The 22,449-nt window shown below is 39.0% G+C and overlaps 1 protein-coding gene across 1 annotated transcript in view; it reads left to right on the top strand.

The window, feature by feature from the left end:
• The first annotated feature begins 5,047 nt into the window (after positions 1-5,047).
• GRB2 (growth factor receptor bound protein 2) overlaps positions 5,048-22,449 on the top strand; it is a 37,831-nt gene continuing 20,429 nt past the window's right edge. Inside the window, exon 1 of the mRNA XM_065735566.1 lies at positions 5,048-5,184. Within this exon, the coding sequence (XP_065591638.1) occupies positions 5,107-5,184 (78 nt within the window). The 5' untranslated portion in view covers positions 5,048-5,106. The remainder of the gene's footprint in view (positions 5,185-22,449) is intronic.

Here is a 22,449-nt window from a genome sequence, read left to right as displayed (position 1 = left end):
CTCTCGCGAGAGTTGCCGAGGGGTGGCAGCGGCGGAGCAGGCGGAGGGGGAACGGTGGGACGGGGTTGGAGCTTGGGCGGCAACCGAGGCGGCGCTGGAGGGGCGAGCAGGCGACGAGGAGCCTCGGGTGGGGCGGCGGCCCCCAGCGCTGCGCGGTGAGTGGTCGGGGAGGGGGTGGAGGGCTGGTACCGGGCCGCCGATTTCTAACCCGCTCCGGTGAGGAGAAGGCTCCTCCAGTCCAGGCCCTGCTTCCCGGGGCGCTGAGAGGACGCTGAGCGCCGGCGGAAGGCGGCCCTTTCTATCGTGGCCTGCGCTCGACGGAGGCTCCTCCTCTCCTCCCCGTGCTCCGCGGGGCTCTCCGCGGTACCGAGGCTGAAGGCCTGAGTCCGGGACCTCGGGCTTGCTGAGGCGGTGAGTGCTTCGTGGTGAGGCCCTGTTGGATCGAGATCCTAGGCTCCCCAGCGGGGCTGTCTCCTGGGAGGAGCTCGCTCAGGTGCTGTGGTCCCCCAGCTGGCCTGCGAGTTGGGTCCGTGGGGTGTGCGCGCGAGGGGGGATGGTTCTTGGGACGTGTTTTAAATGTTCCCCGAAAGAGTTGTGTAGTTTCAGGTCACTTCTAAAGGTGAAAAGGTTGCGAGTAGCCTCTAGGTAGGTAAATATCCATGCTTTTCTTTCTTTTAAGACCTTTTGGTTCAAGCTCTAAACGCGAGTTTCTAAGATAAGGGATTTTTTCCCTTACCTTTTTCTTTCTTTTCTGAACTTCCTGTTTTGAGATTCGGGGTTGATTTTGTGCAATAAGGCTTAACTTGACAATGTAGTTTCAAATAATCTGTGGAGGAGGACGTGGATACAGTATTACTAACACAGACAGCATCTGGCTTTAGATAGAGATTTCTTTTATAACATAAAGTTGTATGTAGTCTACTTAATAACTGGGAGAATAATTTGTAGATCAAATATAGCATTAGGGAAGTTCTTTGTTCTAAAAATTATTAAATGCTTTCTGTCAATAGCTAAAATTTGAAAGGTTCGAGGATCATTAATCTCCCTCAAGCGCAGCATTGTTTGTAATCCATTTCTTCACAAGTGTTGGATATTGAGAATTTATGCCCAATATGATCATTCAGTTATTTTAATCTCTTACAGTCAAGTCACTTAGTGTTTGAAGTATTTCATAATAACAGAATCTTGTAATATTTGAACTTTTCTTTATCCAGTCTAAAATAAAGTGAGAATAAATCATTTCTGCTAAGCTAATTTTTTTTTACTTGATAAAATTATTTGATCTGATAAATATTATCTGTTTTTTACTGTAGCGTAGTTTTATAATCGATATCAGGATTTGTTCTTTGACAATACATACTTACGGAAGGTGAAATATCATTTATTACCCTGGATGTTCTGGCTTTTTTATGTTGGTAACTTATGTTTTACCTGGTTAGTTTGTTTTGTTGTGTTAATTGAAATTTAATTTGAAATCATAAGTGCCGAGCACTGATTCTTCTATGTATTCTTTTGTTTAATGCTGACACTTAATCTCTCTGCATGTCTTCCAGATGGTGTATCCACACAGTTTTCTTTCCAGCACCCTCAGTAATGTTTTGTTCTGAAACAACTGATGAAGCTTAGACTCTGATTCTTGGCAAAATCTTCTACTGAATGTGTTTTCTTCCTTCCCTCGCTTTAGCTTTTCTATTCCTGGATGTATCAGTCTCCAGCTGAATAGTAAAATGAGAAAAACTAAAAGCCCTTACCTGCTACTAAAACAAACAAACAAAAAAGTGATTTGTAGGAGCAGTGTAAGAAGCCTACCTTACTTATGTGTTTTTGGAAATATAACTTAAAAAGACCATGAGAGTTGTTTCCTGTTGGCTGTAGTGATCAGCTTTCTATTTAACTACTTATATTCCTACCTGAGCTGCAGCATTGTATTGCAAATAAGAGTGTGCTGTTAGCTGCATGTGCAGCCTTTTCTTCCCAATTTTTTATAAGGGCAAAGCTCAGTGAGGTAAGAGGTAAAAACACAGTGATATTCTGAGAAATCTTAGCAGCTTCTCTAAGAAGATCATCTTTTAACTCTTGTAATGTGTATTCACTGTATTTGTGTTTCGGCTGTGCTTACATTCTTACCTGTCTTATCCTACTGAAGTGTTTGGAGCTAAGGTACAGTGTGTCCTGTTTGACGGCACCCTGCCAAAAGCGAATGCCTACAGCTGTGCTTCCAGTGGGCAGACACCTAGCACAGGACACTTCTGGAGTGAGCTTACCTTTTTTCCCTCGTGCAGTGGATTTCTTTTAATAGTTACATGGCTGTCTTTAAGCACTTACTGAATAAGATTAGTAAACAGTAAATGTTTTCTAAGGGAATTCATGTTCCAAGTTTTCCTTTTCTGACATTTGTTGTGTATACATCTTGGTTTAACAGTTTAGGCCTCTCTAATTTATATGTAGCTTTTCTTCCTAAATTTCAGCTATTTTATTGCCCAAAGTCATGATGGTTTGATTTTTGTTCTATACTGCAGCTGTTTGCAGTGTTGTTACCTAGAAATGTGACTCCTTTATGTACTGACCATATATTTGATTATGGTAGTAATACAAATACGTGTTTTAAGAAAATTGCATGACAAATCTCTTTCTGTTTTAATACTGCTAAGCTCAGGAGAATGCCAGTATAGTTCTTGAAAATGCTGCATCAGTTTCTCTTAAAAAAAAAAAAAAAAAAGTAGAGGATAATTCCTTCAGTTTAAAGGAAGTGTATTTTAGATGTTGGCACAGTGCTGGATAGCAGTGTCTGTGTAAAGAAAGGGACGCTTAGAGTTGGCAGTAGTTTCTATCTTTAAATGTGTGTTAAGCCCCTAAGGTATTGTTCAGGTTGTGCAACTTACTTTTACATTCTTTAATTTTGATTGTAGGATTTCCATGCGGTGTTCCCTTAGCTGATGGTGTTTGCATATGTATATAATGATATGCTTCAAGTGTGCAAGCTTTTTGAAACATTGAAGTGCTTCTGCTAGCTATATTTATTCTTTAAGAATAAATTTAAACTCAGCATTGTTTACTGCAAAACACACAGGACACTGCCAGTATGCTTGAACAAGTGTTTTCCGTTGCTTCCTATGCAGTCATTTCATGTTGTGTGCACCTCAGTATTGTAATAGTGCAGCGAGGTAAAGACCATTAGTTATAAAGAGAGGCTAGGTTAGAAAGTGGAGATGGGAAATGAAATACAGCAGAGATGAAGTGTTTCTGGTGAAAATGAAGTTATTGCTATTTGGATATGTATGTGCATATAGAATGGAAGATTGACATGAGGGAAAACAGAATACTTTTTAATATGTAAGTGTTGAAACTGAAGTATTTTAGAATCATCAAAGTAATGAGAAGAGGATAATGCTTTTTTTGGTTCAAATTATGTGTCTTGATCCAAGTTTGGATCCTCTGTTTATTTCTGGTAGTTCCAGTAGCGCAAACAAATTGTTTAGTTGTGCTATTCCTGGTTGTTGACAGCTTTGTCAGTCTTAGTGGTGTTCTGGGTAGCACTGCATAGAAGTACAAAAGGAAGCCCCAAACCCTATGAATGTGGAGACTTTGCTAAGATGTTTTTGTTGTTGTGGGGTTTTTTTGTTTGTTTTGTTTTTGAGTATTCTTTCAGATACCTCCTTGTTCTGCCTGTTTACTGCAATAGAAATTAGCTCTGTTTTTTGCCTCAAGCTTCATCATTCTTTATGGATGTGGAGTTGAAGATTGGCCAAGCAAGTTTTCTGCTTGACTGCATACGTGTAAGGCAGATTTATGTTTTTTGCCAAAAGAGTTATAACGTTGCCTTTCCATGTAGCACTGCTCTTCCTGGACCATGAGCACAAAAGACTGAATTGGCAAGTGTGTGGGTTAACTGATGTTTGTAAGATCTTTTCTGTTGTGGAAAGTCATTGATAAGCATCAGCTCTCTCTGCAAGGGAATATTTGTGATGGTTTTTAACTCACTGTCTTTCTTCTTTCAGTTCTGTTACCTTATCCGCTATCAAATGAAGCTAGGCTTAGATTAAACCCTGTTCTAACCTGGATCAGGTTCAATATTCAGGTCTTTTTATGAGTTTTTGGGTGTCTATGTATGCAATACCAAATTTGGTGTCATTTCCTCTTTGGTGCCTTAAGAGATGCTGGACTTAGCACTGCTTTCATGTGCTCCTTCTGGAGATGTTTAATATTGGTTGACATTTTTGTCTGCTGAAGACACTAGAGCTTCAGAAAGGTTGCTTTTACGTTAAACTGAGCCCAGACTGTTTCTTATACATAATATTGCTTTATGACACTCTGATAGACGTTTCAATTCCTATTAAGTGCTCTTAGAGTATTATGTAAGAATACAGGATTTCTGAGTACTCTGTACAGGAATAGAAGTATTCCTTGTCTTGTGTGACACTCTTCAAATCGACATAAACTGTGAATGGAAGCAAATACAGCTACAAATACCGTGTAAGCTGAGTTTTCCATTCGGGGAGAGGAGTGCGCCGCTCTCTGTGGCGCGTCCCCTGCAGCTGGTTTGCTGCCCGCCCGCCCCGAAGCGCCCCGCTCCGGTGCTGCCCCCGCAGGCGAAGCCGTCCCCGGGGCTCTGCCGCCGGCCTCGCCTCTCTTCGCTGTGTGGGACGCGGAGCGCGGTGCCGGACGGGGCCTCTGTTGGCCGGAAGGCACCGGCCCCGGCCCCGGCGCCTCCGCGGGCCTCTGCTGCAGCCCCGGGCTGCCGGCTCCTCCTGGTGCCGCCCTCGGTCGCCGTCTGCGGGGCCCCATTGGCCACCGGCCGCGTCACTCGGAGGAGCCGGGCCTAGGCGAGCACGGGCGGGAGGAAGCAGCGGCCGCGCCGCGCCGGGTGGAGGGAGCGGCACTGGGCGCGGCCCAGGCCATCGATCCGGGCCACTTCCCCTAATGGCTCGGCTCTTCTTCCTCCTCTCCCTCCTCTAGGGCGGATCGACCCCCGGCCACTCCTGTATGTGAGAGAAGGGCCCGGCGCCTCGAACGGAGCCGGACTGCGGGAGGGCTGAGCGCGGGAGCGGAGGCTGCGGGGAGTGCTTCCTTCCCACTGCCCGCACTGCCTGGCGCGGCAGCCCCAGGATGGAAGCCATCGCCAAATACGACTTCAAAGCTACAGCAGATGATGAGCTGAGCTTCAAACGGGGAGATATACTTAAGGTAAGTGGAGGGTAAGGGATTAAGGATTCCTGCTTTTTCCCTGGACTCTTCGACTTCTGTCTGTTCGGGCACTTCCTGTCCATCAGATCTGGCTTTTGCTGGGGACTCAGCAGAGAGTTACCTCCATTTGATAGGGAACCCTGGGATTTCCTCAAGCCCAAGCTGGCCAGAACAGATGCTTTTTCCTTTGTCTGTTAAGCATGTGTCCCAAAGTCTGTCTTCCTCTCTTCTCAGACTGTGGAAAACTTGAAAACTTAATCTGCAAATAAGCAGAAGTATGGTATGGTGTACTCTGTACTGGATTCCCTTCCACGATAGGGTACCCTTTAAAGTTATTGAGATCAGTTTGGTGTTACTTTCCTTTGCCTTCTGCCAAGGATTCTGGTGTCAAAAACAGTGATTAGATTTTTTTCTCAGAAGATAATATTTTAGCATCAGGCTGTCAAATGTTGGTGCTGAATTTTATCTTCTGGCCTGATGAATGCAAGTGATTAGCTTGTGGCTGAATGTTCAATGAACCTGTGCAGATGTAAGTGGATGTTTGAGTGCATTAGGGGAATTTTGATCTATAGTTCTTAAAGTATATCAAAAGCTTTTTAAAACCTAACTTTAAAGGACTTTGAGAAGTAAAGGAATTTCTGAAACTTTAAATAAAGTAACATGCAGAACAAGCCCAAAATTGCAGTTGTGGGGAGAGTAAAACGTGAAGATCTGTAGTGATTTGGCTTCAATGAAGCATAGTTTTAAGCTTTATTACTACCAATTGGTAAGAGCTTTTTTGCATCTTGTAGTGGAGTTTTGTTCAGAGTCATTACACCATGGTTTTATAAGACGGGCATTTATTTCCAAGTGTGATACATTTACTATAGAATTATTTTAAGATGACAATTTCTAAAATGTTTTGAGTAAAAACTGCCTGGAGAGGTGCCAGTCTTGTAGATGTATGGCTGTGACTTTGTGTACATTGAACTTCAATCTGCTTGTTATTTTTACCAGGAAAGGGCTTGATTTAGCTACTGTTTTAGGATAAGTTGGAAAAAAGTCCTCTACGTGAAAACTTGCATTGTTCTTTTAGAGTTGGCATTTGAGTAATGAAGTATGGCTTTGTTGGAAATGTGGTATTATTTCTGTGTGGCTATTGGTAGATAATGGCTGCAAAAATGTATCCTGCCTTGAAACTGTACTCTTAAAATAATTGCATCTCCTATGTCTTTCACATTCCCGGCCCATAATGGGCCTAAAATCACCTGCTAGACCTTCACACCTCAATTCCCATGTTTGTGTAATTACTATATTTCCTTTTGATGCTTTGAAATGTTCAAAACTATCATAACACTAGATTTCTTCTGTGATAACCTTGCATTTATTTTCTATTTTCCACCACTGCTAACTGCTCTCAGTTTTTGTGGTGCATTTGAAGGAGGACATAGTTGAAGTTAACTTGTAGAAAATGCTGACCAGAAAGGAAAACGTGAAATGGGCTTTATTTTATACTATTTAAGCTGTGTTCTTCATTAATTTCATCTAGTTTGATAGAATTGAAGGACATGGAAATAATGTCTTGGGTGAAGTTTGCATTCATTTAAAATTTCTTAAAATTTCATTTATTGTTCTCTAGGAAATAGGGGGAAGGTAGATTATAACACGTCTTGAAGTTTTGTTTGTACTAAAACTGCTGTGAAGGTATAACATACTTGAGTTTTGGCTACCTGATGTAGTTTCACAGAAATAAATTTCATCACAATAATAGAAATATGCCAGCATGAATGAATGGTGATTGTTACATCACAGTAATCATTGTATTTTTCTGAAAACACAGGAATTTTCTTAATCTAGGTAAGACCTAAGCAGAACACCTCTTAGAGCTATGATGAGCACTTCTCAATCCTATTATTTTCTTTTCTAAGAATTTTCAGAATACAAGATAAATGTTACATATTTACTCTATTGATGAGTGGATAGAAATTAGAAATTACGCCTTACTCAAGATCATCACTAAAGTTAGTGAAAACTCCAAGAGTTTTAGGAATCTGTTTTTAGTATGCAGTTGTAGTGAGGTTGTATAGCATGGTGGAGCTCACTGCGTAAAGCTGGCGAATTTTGAACAAATAAGCCAACAATAAGAGTTGTTACCATTCATTTTACTCAGACTGCCAAGCTTCTGTGGTAGACTGTCATTTTCAAAGTCACTTTAAATGCCTTTCGGTTTTTAGAAATTAATTTTCATCAGGTATGCCAGATCTGTTTCTTTAGTATTACACTTGTGACTGAGAAGTCTCAGGGTATCACAATCATAGAATTGCCAAGGTTAGAAAAGACCTACAAGATCATCCAGTCCAACCTATCTCCAAAAGTTCTCTCTGAACTGTGTCCCTCAACACAGTGTCTAAACATTCTTTAAATACCTCCAGGGTTGGTGACTCCACCACCTCCCTGAGCAGCCCATTCCAGTGCCTGACCACTCATATGCCTCATATAATCTATTCTATTTATTGTCAGTTCTGCTGCCCTCCAATGAGTGAACTGGGATGAGAAATAAACTTCGCAGCATGTTGAATTGCTGCTGCACACTTCTGTCTTTAGGTAGCTTTTGCTGAGGTGTGTGTGTAGCTTCACACATCCAGTGAAGTTCATGTTTCTCTTTGTGCATAGAGAAGGCAAAGATGCACCCAGTCTGACTTTATCCGATTTCAGCAGATAATGTGGCTGTGGTGTTGTGGTGCCATTATTGCTGCATACCAATGTATTCTGGGCTTGACTGAACAGCATTTGAACTGTGGTTGTTAGTAATCTTGTGGCAGGATTCCAAAAGTGAGTGAAGATAGTTGACCTTTGACTTGCGATTGTAAAACAGCTGAGTGAAGAGGAAAAGTGATTGGCCTTTTCTTTGTGGGCAGTATGTCATAAAGGCTGCTCCTGTGATTTTTGTAACCCTGGCAGTATGCTGGATCCTTGCACTGGTTTTGTGCTTCCACAGCAGTGCGTGGTATTGTAATTCAGGAGATAAACTGACAGCTCTGTTTAAGCTGTTTTAATGTGCTAAATGCTACTTACCTTGCCTTTCCCAGAGGAAAGGAAGGTTGCTGTTTCCTTCTGTGTCCTCTGATTACAGTACAGTGCTGCAGCTCTCAAAATCACCATTCTTTTCATGAACTAGTGGCAGCTTCATAAAACTTAATGTCTGGCATCCTATCAAGTGTGTGAAGGTAGTCTGTCTTGTTATTAGCAGCAACAAAAGTTTGAAGAATTCCTATTTGAAATTTTGTTTACTGTTTTTCACTTTGAGTAGTTAACAGTTGTCATGGTGCCTTTTCAGTCTTTTCCCCCATTCACTTGCTGTGTTTATTGATGTTGAGACTAGGTGACTTCAGTTTCTGTCTATACTTGTTACTCAAGTTCTAAGTCCCCCAAAGCTTATTGTATTTCTAGCAACTTCTGGTTTTGTTGGCCCTTGTGCTAACTGGAAAGTATCCAGGCCTAAAGTGTGCTGATGTTTACTGGTGATTTGGCAGGAGTAAAATGGGAAGAGTGGAAAAATTGTCAGTTACAACCAGCCAAAGCATCTATTCTCTATTCTTCCTATATCTAATCTGAAGTGTAAAGTTTACTATGATGGCACTCAGCTAACTATTTCTGAAATGGTAGTATGAAATAACTAATTATACTAATGAATATCTTGAATGTTAGAATTGCTTAAAACAATAAAATAAAATAGGCCACTACAGTTTCCTCTTTTTCTTTCTTCTTTCCCAGAGCTGGGGCATAGCTGGGAAGTGATCTTTTGAAGAAGTGAATAAGTTCTGGTTTTCAGTGGTTGTCAGCGTAATTCAATAGTACTTACTGACTGTGTTTGAATAAAACTATTTGAGTGACGTTTTAACTGAAGAGACTTCCATCATCTTTTAATTTTGAGGTTTTCACTTCTGTGTGACGCGGATGGGCTTTCCTGGTTCCCCAGAATTCTGATTTTAATCATTTGATAGTACCACTCGGCAAAACCAAGGTTTCTTTTCCTACTCTGAATGTATGCTTGATAGTCACCAAAGGTTCTGTTCACATGGTTGTTTACCAACCTGACGTATTTTAACTCTTGCATGCTGTGTGCTACCTGAAGCCTTTTGGAGCTTCTGGCATTTGATGTCAGATGAGGCACTGATTAAAGCTAGTGGCCAATTTGATTTATTTAATTATATTGACTTAATATGTATTGCATTCTGTTATAATAAGAGGGAATTATGCTCATTTGAAGTTCCAGCTGCTTTTTACCAATTTAGTGTAAGTGCTGTTATTACAGTTTGTCTATGAGATCCAAGTTTTGATGTGACTTATGTCACAGTCTGCTGAAAGGTGTTTGTGTACACTTACCTGAAAATAAAACTTTGGCTTTGTTAGGTTATTTGATTTACTTGTTCCACATACATGCCAAGCTGCAGTGTGGTGCTTTTCCGTTTATTTTTCATTTATTGGCAACAAAAATATCCCTCCTGTTCAATTCAGTAATATTTCTCTCACTGTGATTGAGTGTCTGAGAACTTCAGACCAATAACATTCTGACAGGCATCTAGAGTATTAATGACCTGACTTTAATCATTCATTGAAAATAGTAAAAGCTTGATTTCAGTAGAAGAAGAAAAAGAGGAGTTATGACTTCTGGTGGCACATAAAAAAGATTGTGTCACGAATGTAGTATTCATGCCTCCCTGGTTCATGTTCAAAGCCCTGTTAATTGTGGGATATAATATAATAGGATCCTGTCATGACATTTAGCTTTTCCTATTTCTTTATAGAATCAGCAAGATTCCAACTAAGCAAGGGGAAGCAAAGTACACAGTCTGAGTATAACTAAGCCTAACGTAAATGGTGAACCATATGTCTCTTTCATAAGACCTCTTGTGCCTAAGTTATCACTGGCTGGTGACTATATACCAGAAATCAGTAACTATAGCCTGAAAATGTTCTGGGCAGAACTAATTCTATTAGTTTGAAATGGAATTAAAGTTAAGCATTAGTCTACTAACAACACTTAGAATCTCACACTGAGCAAAAAGCAAGTGGTGTGTTGTAAAATTGATGATGTTTGGTAATTAATCTAAACTAGAAGAACTATTAAATCTAACATCAGTATATTTTCAGAATTACTGTGAGACTGAACTTTTATATTGTTTTAAGGTTATTATACTGATGCTGTCAGTTTTCGAGACTTGCTGGTTGCCTCTGAATCTTTCCTAAATGGTTAATGATTTTATTTACATATGCTAGAAGCTTTGAAAAATCAAAGGTAGATCTAGGATCATAACAACAAACTCCTTTGAGAGGGGAGGGGGAAAAAAAACCAAAACAATGTATTTAAGGCCCTTCACATAAAGGGTACCAGCAGAGAATTTGTCATCATACATGGACTAATCATGAGAATTAATTTTGCTTGAGTTTTTCCTCTGTGCACGTTGCTTCTTGTTTCTTCAGTTCTGTGGTGTTGAATTGCAGGTTTGACAGCAGAATAGTGCAGAACTGATGGGCAGGGGTTGCACCCCTCTGCACAAAGGATTACGGGTACGTCTGCACTGCAATGTTAGAGGGAGAACAGTAGTGCAGCTACCTGAAAGTGAGCTTGGAGATGGCTCTAGGAGAAAATACTAATGACTTCATGGTATTCAGCATTGTTTGCAAAACTTACACGAGACTTTGGATGAATTCTTAGCTTATACTTATTTCCGTATATCAAGGATATGATGCCTTGGTGTTCAAGCTAGGTACTCTGAAGGTGTTGATTAACAAGATGTGTGGCAAAGGATATTTCCCTTTTCCTCTCTTTTCCCTGTGCTCTTCATTCAGTACTGGTGGGAAGGATGCTAACCAAAGAGATGAAGCTGAGAATTCTGGATTTAATATCTAGGTACAAAAGAGAGCAAAGGGATACTTCGGTTCTTCTTCTGAACACTAATATTTATGAACTAGAAATTGAACTTTTGTGTAATAACCCATTTTACTAGAGCACTGGTGACAGTGAGCACTAGGTTTCAGTGCTTTATTTCTTCCTGGCTTTATTTAACAATTTATTAGGAAAGCTGCCTTCAGTCTATGCCATTTCCAGTTGTCTCTAAACATTCAAAATGCAAATGAGTATTAAGTTGTGTGCATTCTGCATTTCTACACTGATTGGCAAACTGATACGACAGTAGTTTGATGTACAGGATCTTATCTGCCTCTTTATCCTGCAGCAGTTCTCACTCTTTCTTATCCTCTGCTGGCTCTGCAGTGGCAGTTAACTGACTTTCTCTCCCAGGCTAGCATCACTGACTAGAGTATAGGCAAGGAAATAAAAACATGTTATAGAGCCTTCAGGTTTTTGGAGAAAAGATAGATAGGGAAATACTTCCTGTGGCTTTTTTTCATTACTTACAGCATGGGGAACACTGTATAAAGTTATTCCTTTCAAATATTCATATCTTTTTAGATAAACATCTCAGTCTGTCAAGCTGCATTTTATTGGTCAGATTCTAGGCTCACACTCCGCTGAATGTTTAAACGCTGATCCTGAGTGATACATCCCTTCAAATTTGAAGTCATCTTGTGGCACCTCACGAGAGTAGGTATTCAAGTGGAACAGAAAAATGGTTATGAAGCAGACTGTATGTGTTGGAGCCTGAGCTTATTCCCATGTCTTATATGCCTCATTGGTGCTACCATCTGACTACTTGAGTGAATTATTTTAACAAACTTAAAAATGTAATTTTTCATGGTACTTGTGCTAAACACATAGGATTGTACAGCTAAGCTGTAATAAAACAAAATGTGAACTGACAGTCTCCAAAACTGTTCATGATAATTATTTTTAGGATATTTATTATATTCCTGAAACCCAGATGCTACTCTACAATACTAACTGATTAGTTACTAGATAAATCTGAAATTGGCATTTTGAATTCTTGAGCTCATCATTTCCCTCAGCTTCTATTCTCTTTGTACTAAAACTGTGTTTTTCTTTAGCTGTTAAATAAAAGCCTGTTTTCAAAATGTCTTTAAGAACCTAAGAGGCTTTTTTCCCTCTTAGGAGGAAAAAAGGAATTGCTTGTTTGTATTTGTGTACCTGATCTTGAATCTTCTTGTTTCCAATTGTTTGTGGTTGTTAAAGCAAAAAGGCAGTGCTGTTATTGAAGATGCATCAGAACAGTTGTCCTATCCCATGGGGGCACGTGAGGGTAGTGATTGTAATTAGGTGAAAGATAGCACAGCTATTGTCTAAATTGTAGATTGCCAGTCTCTGTAGAGTAATTAACTTGAAATTGTGATGTTCAAACATTGATGACTGTTAGAAACAAAACATAGAAAGCAAATGTTTAATGGAGTAGATTTATTCTGTTTGTTCCTTCTCAGTTTAGCTTCTTTGCAGGCACTCATATCAGCATGCGCACTTTGTCATGAACTGTGTGTTGGTTCCACTGCACCTGGACCTCGTGCAGAGAGCAGAAAGCATTTCTTTCAATTCACCTAAGCTGTAATTACATTATTACTCTCCAAAACCTCTAATTTAAATACTTAATCTCTGGAATTTATACATTCTGCATTGAGCCAACCTACTTCTTGCTCTGACTTGTATTAAAACTCTACAGGTTTACATGTGGAAAAAAAAAAATGGTGCTGCATTTATGTAATATTGCTTCCCTTGGGAGGAAAAGGGGGAATTCTTCATGAGTTATGTATGAACCAGGAGGTTCCACTAAGTATAGCAGCTCTGCTAGTGCAGAAGACTTGTAGTCTAAGCTAGTCAGCCCTCTAGTTAGTGAGAAATTGGCACTAAATTAAAAAAAAAAAAGTAAACCTTGCTGATCTTGAATAGATTTTTCCATTCTAAACCTTTGTGTGCAGTCAGTTGGAGTATTGTAGTCTTCTGTTATCTTCACATCAGCTTAACTATGAAACTTCTTTACTATTTGGTCTGGTTCTCAGATTCTGCTGCTAATAGTATAGTCTGCTTAGAAAATTGTGCTTAAATTCCAGGTTGAAGTGACTTTAGGGAGGATTTCAATCTGTAGAAGCATGCACCTTTCTCTGGTTCTTTTGGAAGATCTGCCAGTTTGTCTTAAGGGTTTTTTCTGAACTCCTGTATAGTTTAGATCTTGTGTTCTGATCTTTAATACCACTTCAGGGTGTAACTAATGAGGGAAACTTGCAAGTAAATTGGATTAAAAGTAAAAAAAACAAGCAATGAAATTTGGATCTGCAGTTGCAGGGGAAGGAGATAAAACAAATTCAAGGAGAAAGATGTATTCAAGACAAATACATTGAACACTTCAAAAGCTGAAATTTAGGATTCAAAATGTTTTTCCTGACCTTGACATCAAATTGTACTTCAAGTTCGTCAGATGAATATCAGCTTGGCAAGCATACCTTACTGAGACAGTAGCAAGAAAACCTGTTTTGTATATCTTTCACGGGTAAATTTAGTGTGGTTATTTTGTGCCTTGCATATCTTCCAAGAATTGTTTCCCAAGATTTGTCTTTGGAAGGAATAGATTGGAGACTGTGACAGTTGAAGCTGTCTTTTGACCTCAGGAATAGAGGAAGCAGAAGCTACTTCTGCTGTGTCCTTGCCTTCATATCTGTCCTTGTTTCTTTAAAAAAAAAAAAAAATGTTTTTTGAAAGCTAATCATATGGGCATGTCTGCTTTGACCAATTATACTCGACTACTTTAACTCTCTTCTTGCATCAGGCTGTGTTGACACTTTCTTAGTCTTCAGCAGCAAATGATGCGTTCCTTGTATTCTTCCTGAAAGTTACATTTTAGATTAGGTGCGTAACTTGATCTCTGTCAGGCTTGAGGGATGAAGACTGTTGAGACTTACCTAGGAATATCCAGATTTAAACCAGCAGCTCTTCAAGGCCACCAAAAAAGCCAACTGAGATAACCCAACTGGTAACAGCTGACTCAGCTTTCCTAACTTCTGTACTTTCCTTTACGGCCTGCTTCATTTGTAAATACTGCAAGTTATTTCCTGCAGTCTAAATAGTTAGTATGAAAAAGAACAGCATAAAAAGAAGCTTCTAATGTTTCTATAAACTTCAAGTTTTCTTTTCCTTGACAACCTTGTGTTTGATTCTGCCTGTCTACTTATCTGGATTACAAACATGCACAATGGTGCCATAAGATTAGACAGACTATTGAGGATACTTGCATTATGAAGAATAAGTCCTTGTAAAGATTGCTTGTTTAGAAGAGAGATTATTTTTGACTTTCCAAAAGGCTAGAGGGATTAAATATATGGCAGTGTGTTGATAAAGCAGACACTGTACAGTATGGTCAACTACTGAAATCTACCTGTGGGAGACTTAAGAGAACTGCGGATTAGCATTCTGCAAAAGTGTACACTGCAGAAGGATGTAGTTCTGGATCCTTCATGACTCTTTGAAGTCCTCACAAAGCAAAAATATTCACACTGTTTTTAGAATTTTGCTTTGAATCTAACTGGGTGTAGCTGTTTTTGCTTGGAACTGGAGTGAAAATGAGAACTCTGGCTATACCTTATCTTGCAAAACTGTGTTTTCTCTTAGTTCCAGTCTCCAAAACTCCTTATTAAATAATGGCAGCAGAGAGGACTGGGAGTGCTGAAGGAAAAGAGAGACCATCATCTGAAATAATGGTGCTCATGTCCTAACACAGAGAATGAGAAACTCTTCAGGAGTGTGCTTGGATTTGGCAAGTTTTTTCAGCACCAGCATAGGCAGGTTTGAACTGACCCATTATATGATCACTGTGTCATGTTGCCAGCTACCTACATTAGTCAGCTTTCTCCTTTTTGTTGCCACAGATAGTATGAAAATTATGGAGGATTCCACTTTAGACTTTCTCCTGTGGAGGAAAATTCTGGCTTTCATAATGTTAAAATACTGTACTATTATAATTCTGGGAGCAGCTGCCTTCTAAATTAAATTGTCAAATTTTCATGATTTAAAGTAATAGAAAATTCTTTGCATGCATAACATTCAGAGAATAAAGGAACATCTATTATTTATTATTAGAGACTGGGCTAGATGGACTTCTTGAGTCACTGCAGTGGGTGAAGTGTTTAGAGCTCTGGCACTCTTGTATATGATTTTTGCTGCTTATGATCAAGTCTTTGTGAGTTTCTCCACTGGAGGTGATATTTTAGCAACCAGTTATGGGCTAAGGTAAGTTATAGGCAGTTAAGGTACTTCCATGCATCTTTCTAAATCCATTTTGAGACCACCTGTATATTAGAGTATTAAGATCCCACAGTGTGACTACGTACTGTGTGGATAAAGTTATTCCCTTTGTTAATTTGAAACTTGCTACCTTGTAACTTTATTTACATTTTTTCTTTTGTTCCCCTCGCATTGTGAGAGCTCATAGGAGAACATGTTTTGCACCTCTGGTGGGGAGAGGACTTAAAAATGGTTTCTTGTCCTTATTGCTTTTTTTTTCCCAAGGGAGACTGTGTAGGGCAAAAGTCATTCCAAGTTTTCCTTGTTACTTCCTCGTTTGTTTTAGTTCATATCTATATTGAGAAAGACTGAGTATAGGTACTCAGAATATTCACTGGATGACTTAGTATAGATTTACAGCAGCAAAACACTTGCTTTAGTTTTAATTCTTTCTTAACAGAACATTTGGATAATGTTTCTGATCTTTTTTTTTTATTTTCAGATTACCACCATCATTGTTCCAGGGTATGTTCTAAGGAGTGGTAGATTATTTAAAGCCTACAGCTACAGTTTGAGGGGCTTTGGTTATGTTTTACCTCATGCGTGTTCCTTTGCATATTGCATTTACTCTGATGTTTATCAGTTGGTCATTTAGTGCTAGAAGTTAACTGCGTAACTCATCAGTTTTAAGATTTGAGTACATTTTGTCTTGGCAGAGTTTTCCTTCGCCCCTGTCACCCTCTCAAATCAGTAGAAAAGCTTTTGAACAATGCAGACCCTTATGGGATCACTGCAGTACATACTCCCTCCATTCAGGATGCTGACCCTTTGTTTTCTCTTTCAACCTTATCTTAAGCCACAGAGGAGTTTTCTTACGTTATTTGTTGATGAGGGCATTTGTGGAGATGAGTAGTAGAAAACCTGAGATTCTTTTTTTTTTTATTATTTTGAACAAAACAATCCCTGCAAAACTTGGAAAAGCTTGAGTCTTGTTGGCCTTACAACTGTTCTGGTTTGTCTCAATTGGTGATTCATCTGCCTTCTTTATGGAGCTGCATTTTCTGACTTCCCACTGTTTAAATGGGAGTTCTGAGCTGAAGACTGCCTTTTGCTTTTATAGCTTTGCCAGAAGAGTCCAACTTCCAAACAGCTGCTTGTGAAAGTCAGCTTAGTTGGATAGCTGTATGGCCATGAAGGTTTTATGACTGCATACTAGCAGTATCTCTGCAAACGATCTGAGACCAACTGACATCTATCACAGTGCAAGATATGGATGCATTTAGTATCTTTAGGTGAGACCTGATGCCGATTTTTATGTACATCAGCAAGACAGATTTCACATATTGGAGTCCTGGGAACCCTTTATTTATGTGAAAGTGTCTGCACTGCATTTTTGGAGAACTGGAAGATGTTAAAGGCATCCACATTAACAAATAGTTTTAAAATCCATTTTATTGTGTAGGAATGACTGACTCCTGTTATGTGGGGGAGTTTCTTGTGGCAAACACATTGATCTGCTGATCAGGATCCTCCCAGTAATGGGGAGTTCTAGCACCTTAGCTTTTGCTGAGAAACAGTCACAGAATCACAGAATTGTAGGGGTTGGAGGGGACCTTTAGTGATCATCTAGTCCAACACCTCCTACCAAAGCAGCTCCCTAGACCAGATTGCACAGTGGAGATATTGTGATACCACAATGAACTCAGGAGCTTAAAATTAGCCTGTGGTCAAATAACATACCCTAGGGTGTCAGTGACTTGTATTATGATATCCCTTCCACATTATTGCGACAGAGCTGTAATGAGTTCTATTCTTGTTTTTAATTTGTTCTTGACCTAGAACTGTTCTCTTGATTTGAGATGCTAATTAGGAGATGGTTTTACTTATCTCTCATCTTTTCCATGAAGAACTTGGTGCATCAGCTGTCTTAGGATTCTGGAGCAAGATGCTTGCTACTTTTGGTGTGTAGTATCTGCATTATTCACGGACAGTTTTTGATTTATTTATTTTTGCTCATAACCCAGGAAAGTAGAAATATACTTTTCTTGTAGAACTCTGTTTTGTTGTTTATTTAATAGTATGATATTTTTAATGATGGGAGGGGGAGAAGGCATGTGCCCGTACTTAACAGTTCTGTTTCTCTGTTTACCTGAGATATCACAGTTCATAGTTCTTAAAAACAAACAAAAAAACCCTGTTCCTATATTATTGCACTTTTTTTACCTCTTAGTCCTAAGTGACTTTGGACAAGTGTTTTTCCCAAACCATGCAGTAGTGAAATATGATGACTACTGTGGGCTTAGTCCTTTAAGAAATATAAAGTTTTCTTATATTTAATTTTTTTATTTGCATTGTATGGAGCAAATCATACATTCATTAATGCTATTTTGTTACCCTTGAACTGAAAGAGGAACTTCATAACATAAGGGGAAATTTTTGAAGGCATCATTTCAACGTGCTCATGTTTGGTTTTTTTTATGCCCCTTCCCTGGTGTATAACTCAGAACATTGCTTTCAGTAACCACGCACAACTGTGGCATTGGCCCTTTTCTAAGGTAGAACCCAAGTTAAACTTGGGGTTCTTAGGCCTTCCACTTTCCTGGATTAAGTCAGAGTAGAAACATGGTTTTAATGCTGAAATGAGCATATATTGTGGACTGTTAAGCAACTCTGGCATAGGTGTGATCCTTACTGCTTGGCTGGTCAAGCTGCTTCCTTCAGAGGAGGAGTTTCTGGTGTTTCTGCATTTTGCCACTCAAGGCTTCTGGCATTTGACATTTTCTTCATTAATGGGGATAGGTGTAGGCCAGTCACAAGGATTGCTTTAAGAGAGCAATCCTTATTATTTGTCATTATTTCCTTGTTAATGGTCTAGATATGTCTTTCTAACTCTTCAGTCCATCATTTAATATCTATGTTCTTTTTTCAGTCTAATGAGGAAATGCACATTTCTACAGCTTTGGAGTGGGATGTGTTGTTTTCTTCGAAATGCTGAACTTTCTTGTTGTGCCAGAAGTAGTTGAACTTCTTTTGGTTAAATTGTGAGGCCATTGTAATTCTGAATTGTGTTATTCCAACTCAGTGAGAATAGAACTGGGAATGTTTCATTCAGTTGTACAACTGGTTTTCCAGAAATCGAGCTATAATCTAGTGATGAGTTTGGAGAAGAAAGAAAAGTGAATTAGTCCTGGAGTAAATCAACACTTTTAGTTAAGATCCAGGATACATTTAAATGTAATTGAAAGATTTCTGGGATGTAATAGCTCTTTATTCCATTCCAGTCTGAAAGCAAGCATACATCTGAAAATTTACTGTAAATTAAAGATCAACATGAGATGTTAGTACACCCAACTTACTCTCAATTGTTATAGAATATTATGCATTTACTGTATAGAGGTTTATGTGTGTGAAGGACATGAATCGCTGTAAAAGTACTGAAGGAGCTTTGTGCTGAAAAGAATACTGGAATTGGCAGCTGTGTGAATGCTGAGAATGGTTGTGGATCAGTTTGTGTATTCTCAATCATTTTATTAGAAAGACTTACTTTATTAAGAACTGATGCACAGCTGGTATGCCTCATAATCCAATAGCTAAGAAAACATGAAAGTAAAGGGATTATATCTCAAACAAGTTAGTTTAGGCACTTTGTAGATTTACAAAGACAACCAAAAATAATCAGTTGGGACTGTTTGTTTTTATCGCCTTCTAAAATTGGTATACCAGTTTTTCCAAAATATTTCAAAATGACCTAGTACATAGAATTGTGATCAGATTTATTTTCACAGAAGCTCAAACAGTATACCCAGTGGTTTTGGTTAGTGAGAGATTTTTCAGTGCATATTATTTAAAAATATTATTATGTTAGCAGAATTTTACTGGGTAGAAATAACCAAGGTTGGATGGAAGCTCTTCAGTCTATCAGAACAACCTGCAGGCTTGAATTGTTAGTGACAGCGGGCTGTTTGAGCTGGCTTTAAATTTCAGTTTGTCAGTGCTACACCAGCATAACCCTATTGTTATTTTTTGTTGTTGTTTTGTTTTAACAAAATGAAAACAATCAAAAAACAGATGAGAACTATGCCTGTTCATTGTAATACAGGCACACAGCTTACACATTTTGGCTTTTAAACACAGTCCTCTGAAAAATATTTCTCCATTACTTGGGTGTATTTATTCTACTCTTTTACCTCTTTATTCAGTGTTGTATGCAGGTGTCAGTATCACTGGTGATAGTATAATGTTGTACAGTAAAACCACCTTGTTTCTTGTTTCTGTTTTATGAGATTGGAGGTGCTCTGTGAAATGTTTCAAGTGAGTTTAATTTCTAGAGCTGATGTAAGCTCCCTTTATCTTGCTTAATTTGATACGTTGTACTTCTTGATGCATTGTGATGCTTATGCTCTCATGAAGGTTTGCAAGATCTGTGTGCTTACATTACACAATTATAACAGGAGTGAGTCAGATGGTATTCAGCATTGTACTCCGAAACTATTTGCAAGTATCTTCCTCTTGCATGTGCATGTCCCCTTAGAGAGGAAATCTGAGCAGGTTTGCAGGGACTGGACAACAGGAAAAATTCTTCTCTCTTGCGTGTTGTGGCTCTCTGAAGATCAGCCAGACCACGTATCTGTGCATTTCCTCTCCAGTTAAAAGATATTGGTAAACGTAACTCAGTAAAAACAGATTCTGCAGTGAAAATAAAAAATATGCTGGATGAAAGTTGTCACTCAGCAGCTGATGGATCTCTTCTCTGATGGATGTAATTGTGGCTCCTTATTGGTAAACTAGTTATCTTCTAGATGTCTCAAATATGTTTTTCTATATGTTGTAAAAACTGAGTTCTTATGTCCTGCTAAGCCAAAATATGGCTTCTGTGCACTGAAATTGTCTTGATTTGTATGGAGAAAGCTTTAGCCTTCATTAATTTATTTTCTTCCTGTTTTTCAGTCAATTTATAATTGAATTTATAATCCATTTCTGAAGGTATCTCATTTTAAGGGAGGTTTTTTTGTTTTGTTTTTAACTACAGTTTGATTAAGATTCTGATAGAAAGCAAGAAATCAGCCCTTGCCAGGAGGCTGCAGTTCTCTATTGCCAGTGTTGCTGTTCTTTTTATGTCTGTGGGATTGTCTGAGCAGCCCAGTGGAACTGATGTGAATTGAGTCTTTCTAGTCAGGGGAACATCCCCAAATGAGGTGGGTTTCAAGTGATCTTCCTGTCTTCCCCACAAAGGAGAGTTAAATTTAACATACAAATTGCACACATAAGATTTTGGAGAGGCAGCAAGTCATGCAGAAGTACCAGTGGAGTTTAGGCAATATAAAGAGCTTTGTGTGAATATCAAGCTATTAGTTGTGGTCGCGTCTGTTTTACGAAATTGTGAGGGCTGCAAGAGTTTGAACAGGCTTCTCATGGCCTGACTTAAGGAGTACTGTAAAATTATTTGCTGAAAGCAGATACATGCAAAACGCTTGTCTTCTAGGAGTTATGAAAGTAATTAGTCTAAACTGGAAGATTAACCTGCTTGGTAAGAGATAGGATCTTGTGGTGCCTTTCTTTTTTTTTTTTTAAGTTTTTTTTCACAGGACTTTGTATAGCTTACCCTACTGCTGAATTTCACATTGAGTCTCAAAGGTCTTATGTTGCAGGCTTTGCTTTAGAGCAGAGAGAGGGCCCTGTCTGAGGCTTTTGCTGACCTGTACGGTAGAGCTCTCTTTTCCTAGAAAAGAAGTTGGTACCTGTTAGCTGTTTGCTGAGTATTTCCATCTGTTTCATAACCACCACTCTGAATGTTCCTCCTTGGGTGATTTCTTAACTTACTTCTGTTTCCCTTTAGTGTTGTTTAATTTCAGGGCATCTTCCTGACCTTGTGTAGTTCTAAAATACTACGCACTTCCTGCATGCGCTTTTCCCTATTGCCAATTCTTGGCCATGTTTCAGAGGTACCTGGACAGTGGCCACTATAATGTCTGTCAACTGTCTTGTACATCTGAGTCTATTTGATAGAGTAATGGAATCACCAAAGTTGGAAAGACCTACAAGATGATCCAGTCCAACTGTATTCCATGCTTCTTCATCCCTGTTCATATCCTACAAAAGAGAGGCGTTGATCCAGCGTGGAGTGATGCCTCAATTAATACATTTAAATTACATGTATTAATTAATAAATCATATTTGTTAATATATTAAAATTGTCCCTTCCCTGTAACTGCTTTGTGTTTGCTGATGTAAATTGCTATCCTAACAGAGTTTATCTACCTTACAGTAAAAATCAATCACCAGTCTCTTGTCATTTGCAGTTCTGGAATCTTTATCTGATTTTTCAAATGGTCGCCTCTTTACTAGCTGTGTTTTTTAATTATAAATATCTAGAACTGGAATTGGCTAGCATCTCAGTAGATTGGTCTTCAAATAGTCTTTAATGCTCTGCAACATGTTAAAATTAATTTACTTCTTTGATGTAGAGTGGATTTTGAGGTGCTTGTTTCTGCCTTCTGATATGTTACATTAAAATTGTTAAATAGGTACAAATGTAGCAGAATATTGACTTATGCTGTGGTGAACCTTGAGAAGTTCCCAGTTCTAGGCAGTTGGCCTCCTGTTATCTCTGCTTTCACACTTTTTCCGTCTGTCTCGGAGTAAAGAGATCAGGGTTGATCCTAGCTATTTGTGTGAGGCAGCTTACGGTGATCTTATTATTCTGGTCTCATTGCATTTAGTCTCTAGATTTGAGGTCCTGATTTTAACTCTTTCTTTGACAGTTGCAGAAAATTTAGTGAATAGGTAGTTGAGATGTGTTCTGCAAACTTCAGTTCAAATTTCTGTGTTGAAATAATCAAATTTCACTGACCAAAACAGTCAGCCTTTGCAGCTGGTTCTGAACTGGGTAGTGGTGACATTTAGGGCAGTTGTCTTGAGGTAGTATAACTTGGGCCTTTCCTTCTGTACTTTCAGATGCTAATTACCAGATACGCTCTAGGGACTGGTAGAAAAGTACGTGTCTGTCTTAGATGCACAATAAATAAATGTTGATTGTTCGGTTGCTGCAGAAGAGATGTCAGACATTAACTGCAATATCTTATCTCAGGTTTAGGTTTTGTGTA

This window comes from Cyrtonyx montezumae, unplaced genomic scaffold (genome assembly GCF_038088225.1).
Source record: "Cyrtonyx montezumae isolate F1298 unplaced genomic scaffold, pur_monq_1.0 scaffold_19, whole genome shotgun sequence".
Taxonomy (NCBI): domain Eukaryota; kingdom Metazoa; phylum Chordata; class Aves; order Galliformes; family Odontophoridae; genus Cyrtonyx; species Cyrtonyx montezumae.
This window is presented reverse-complemented; position numbering and strand designations above follow the sequence as displayed.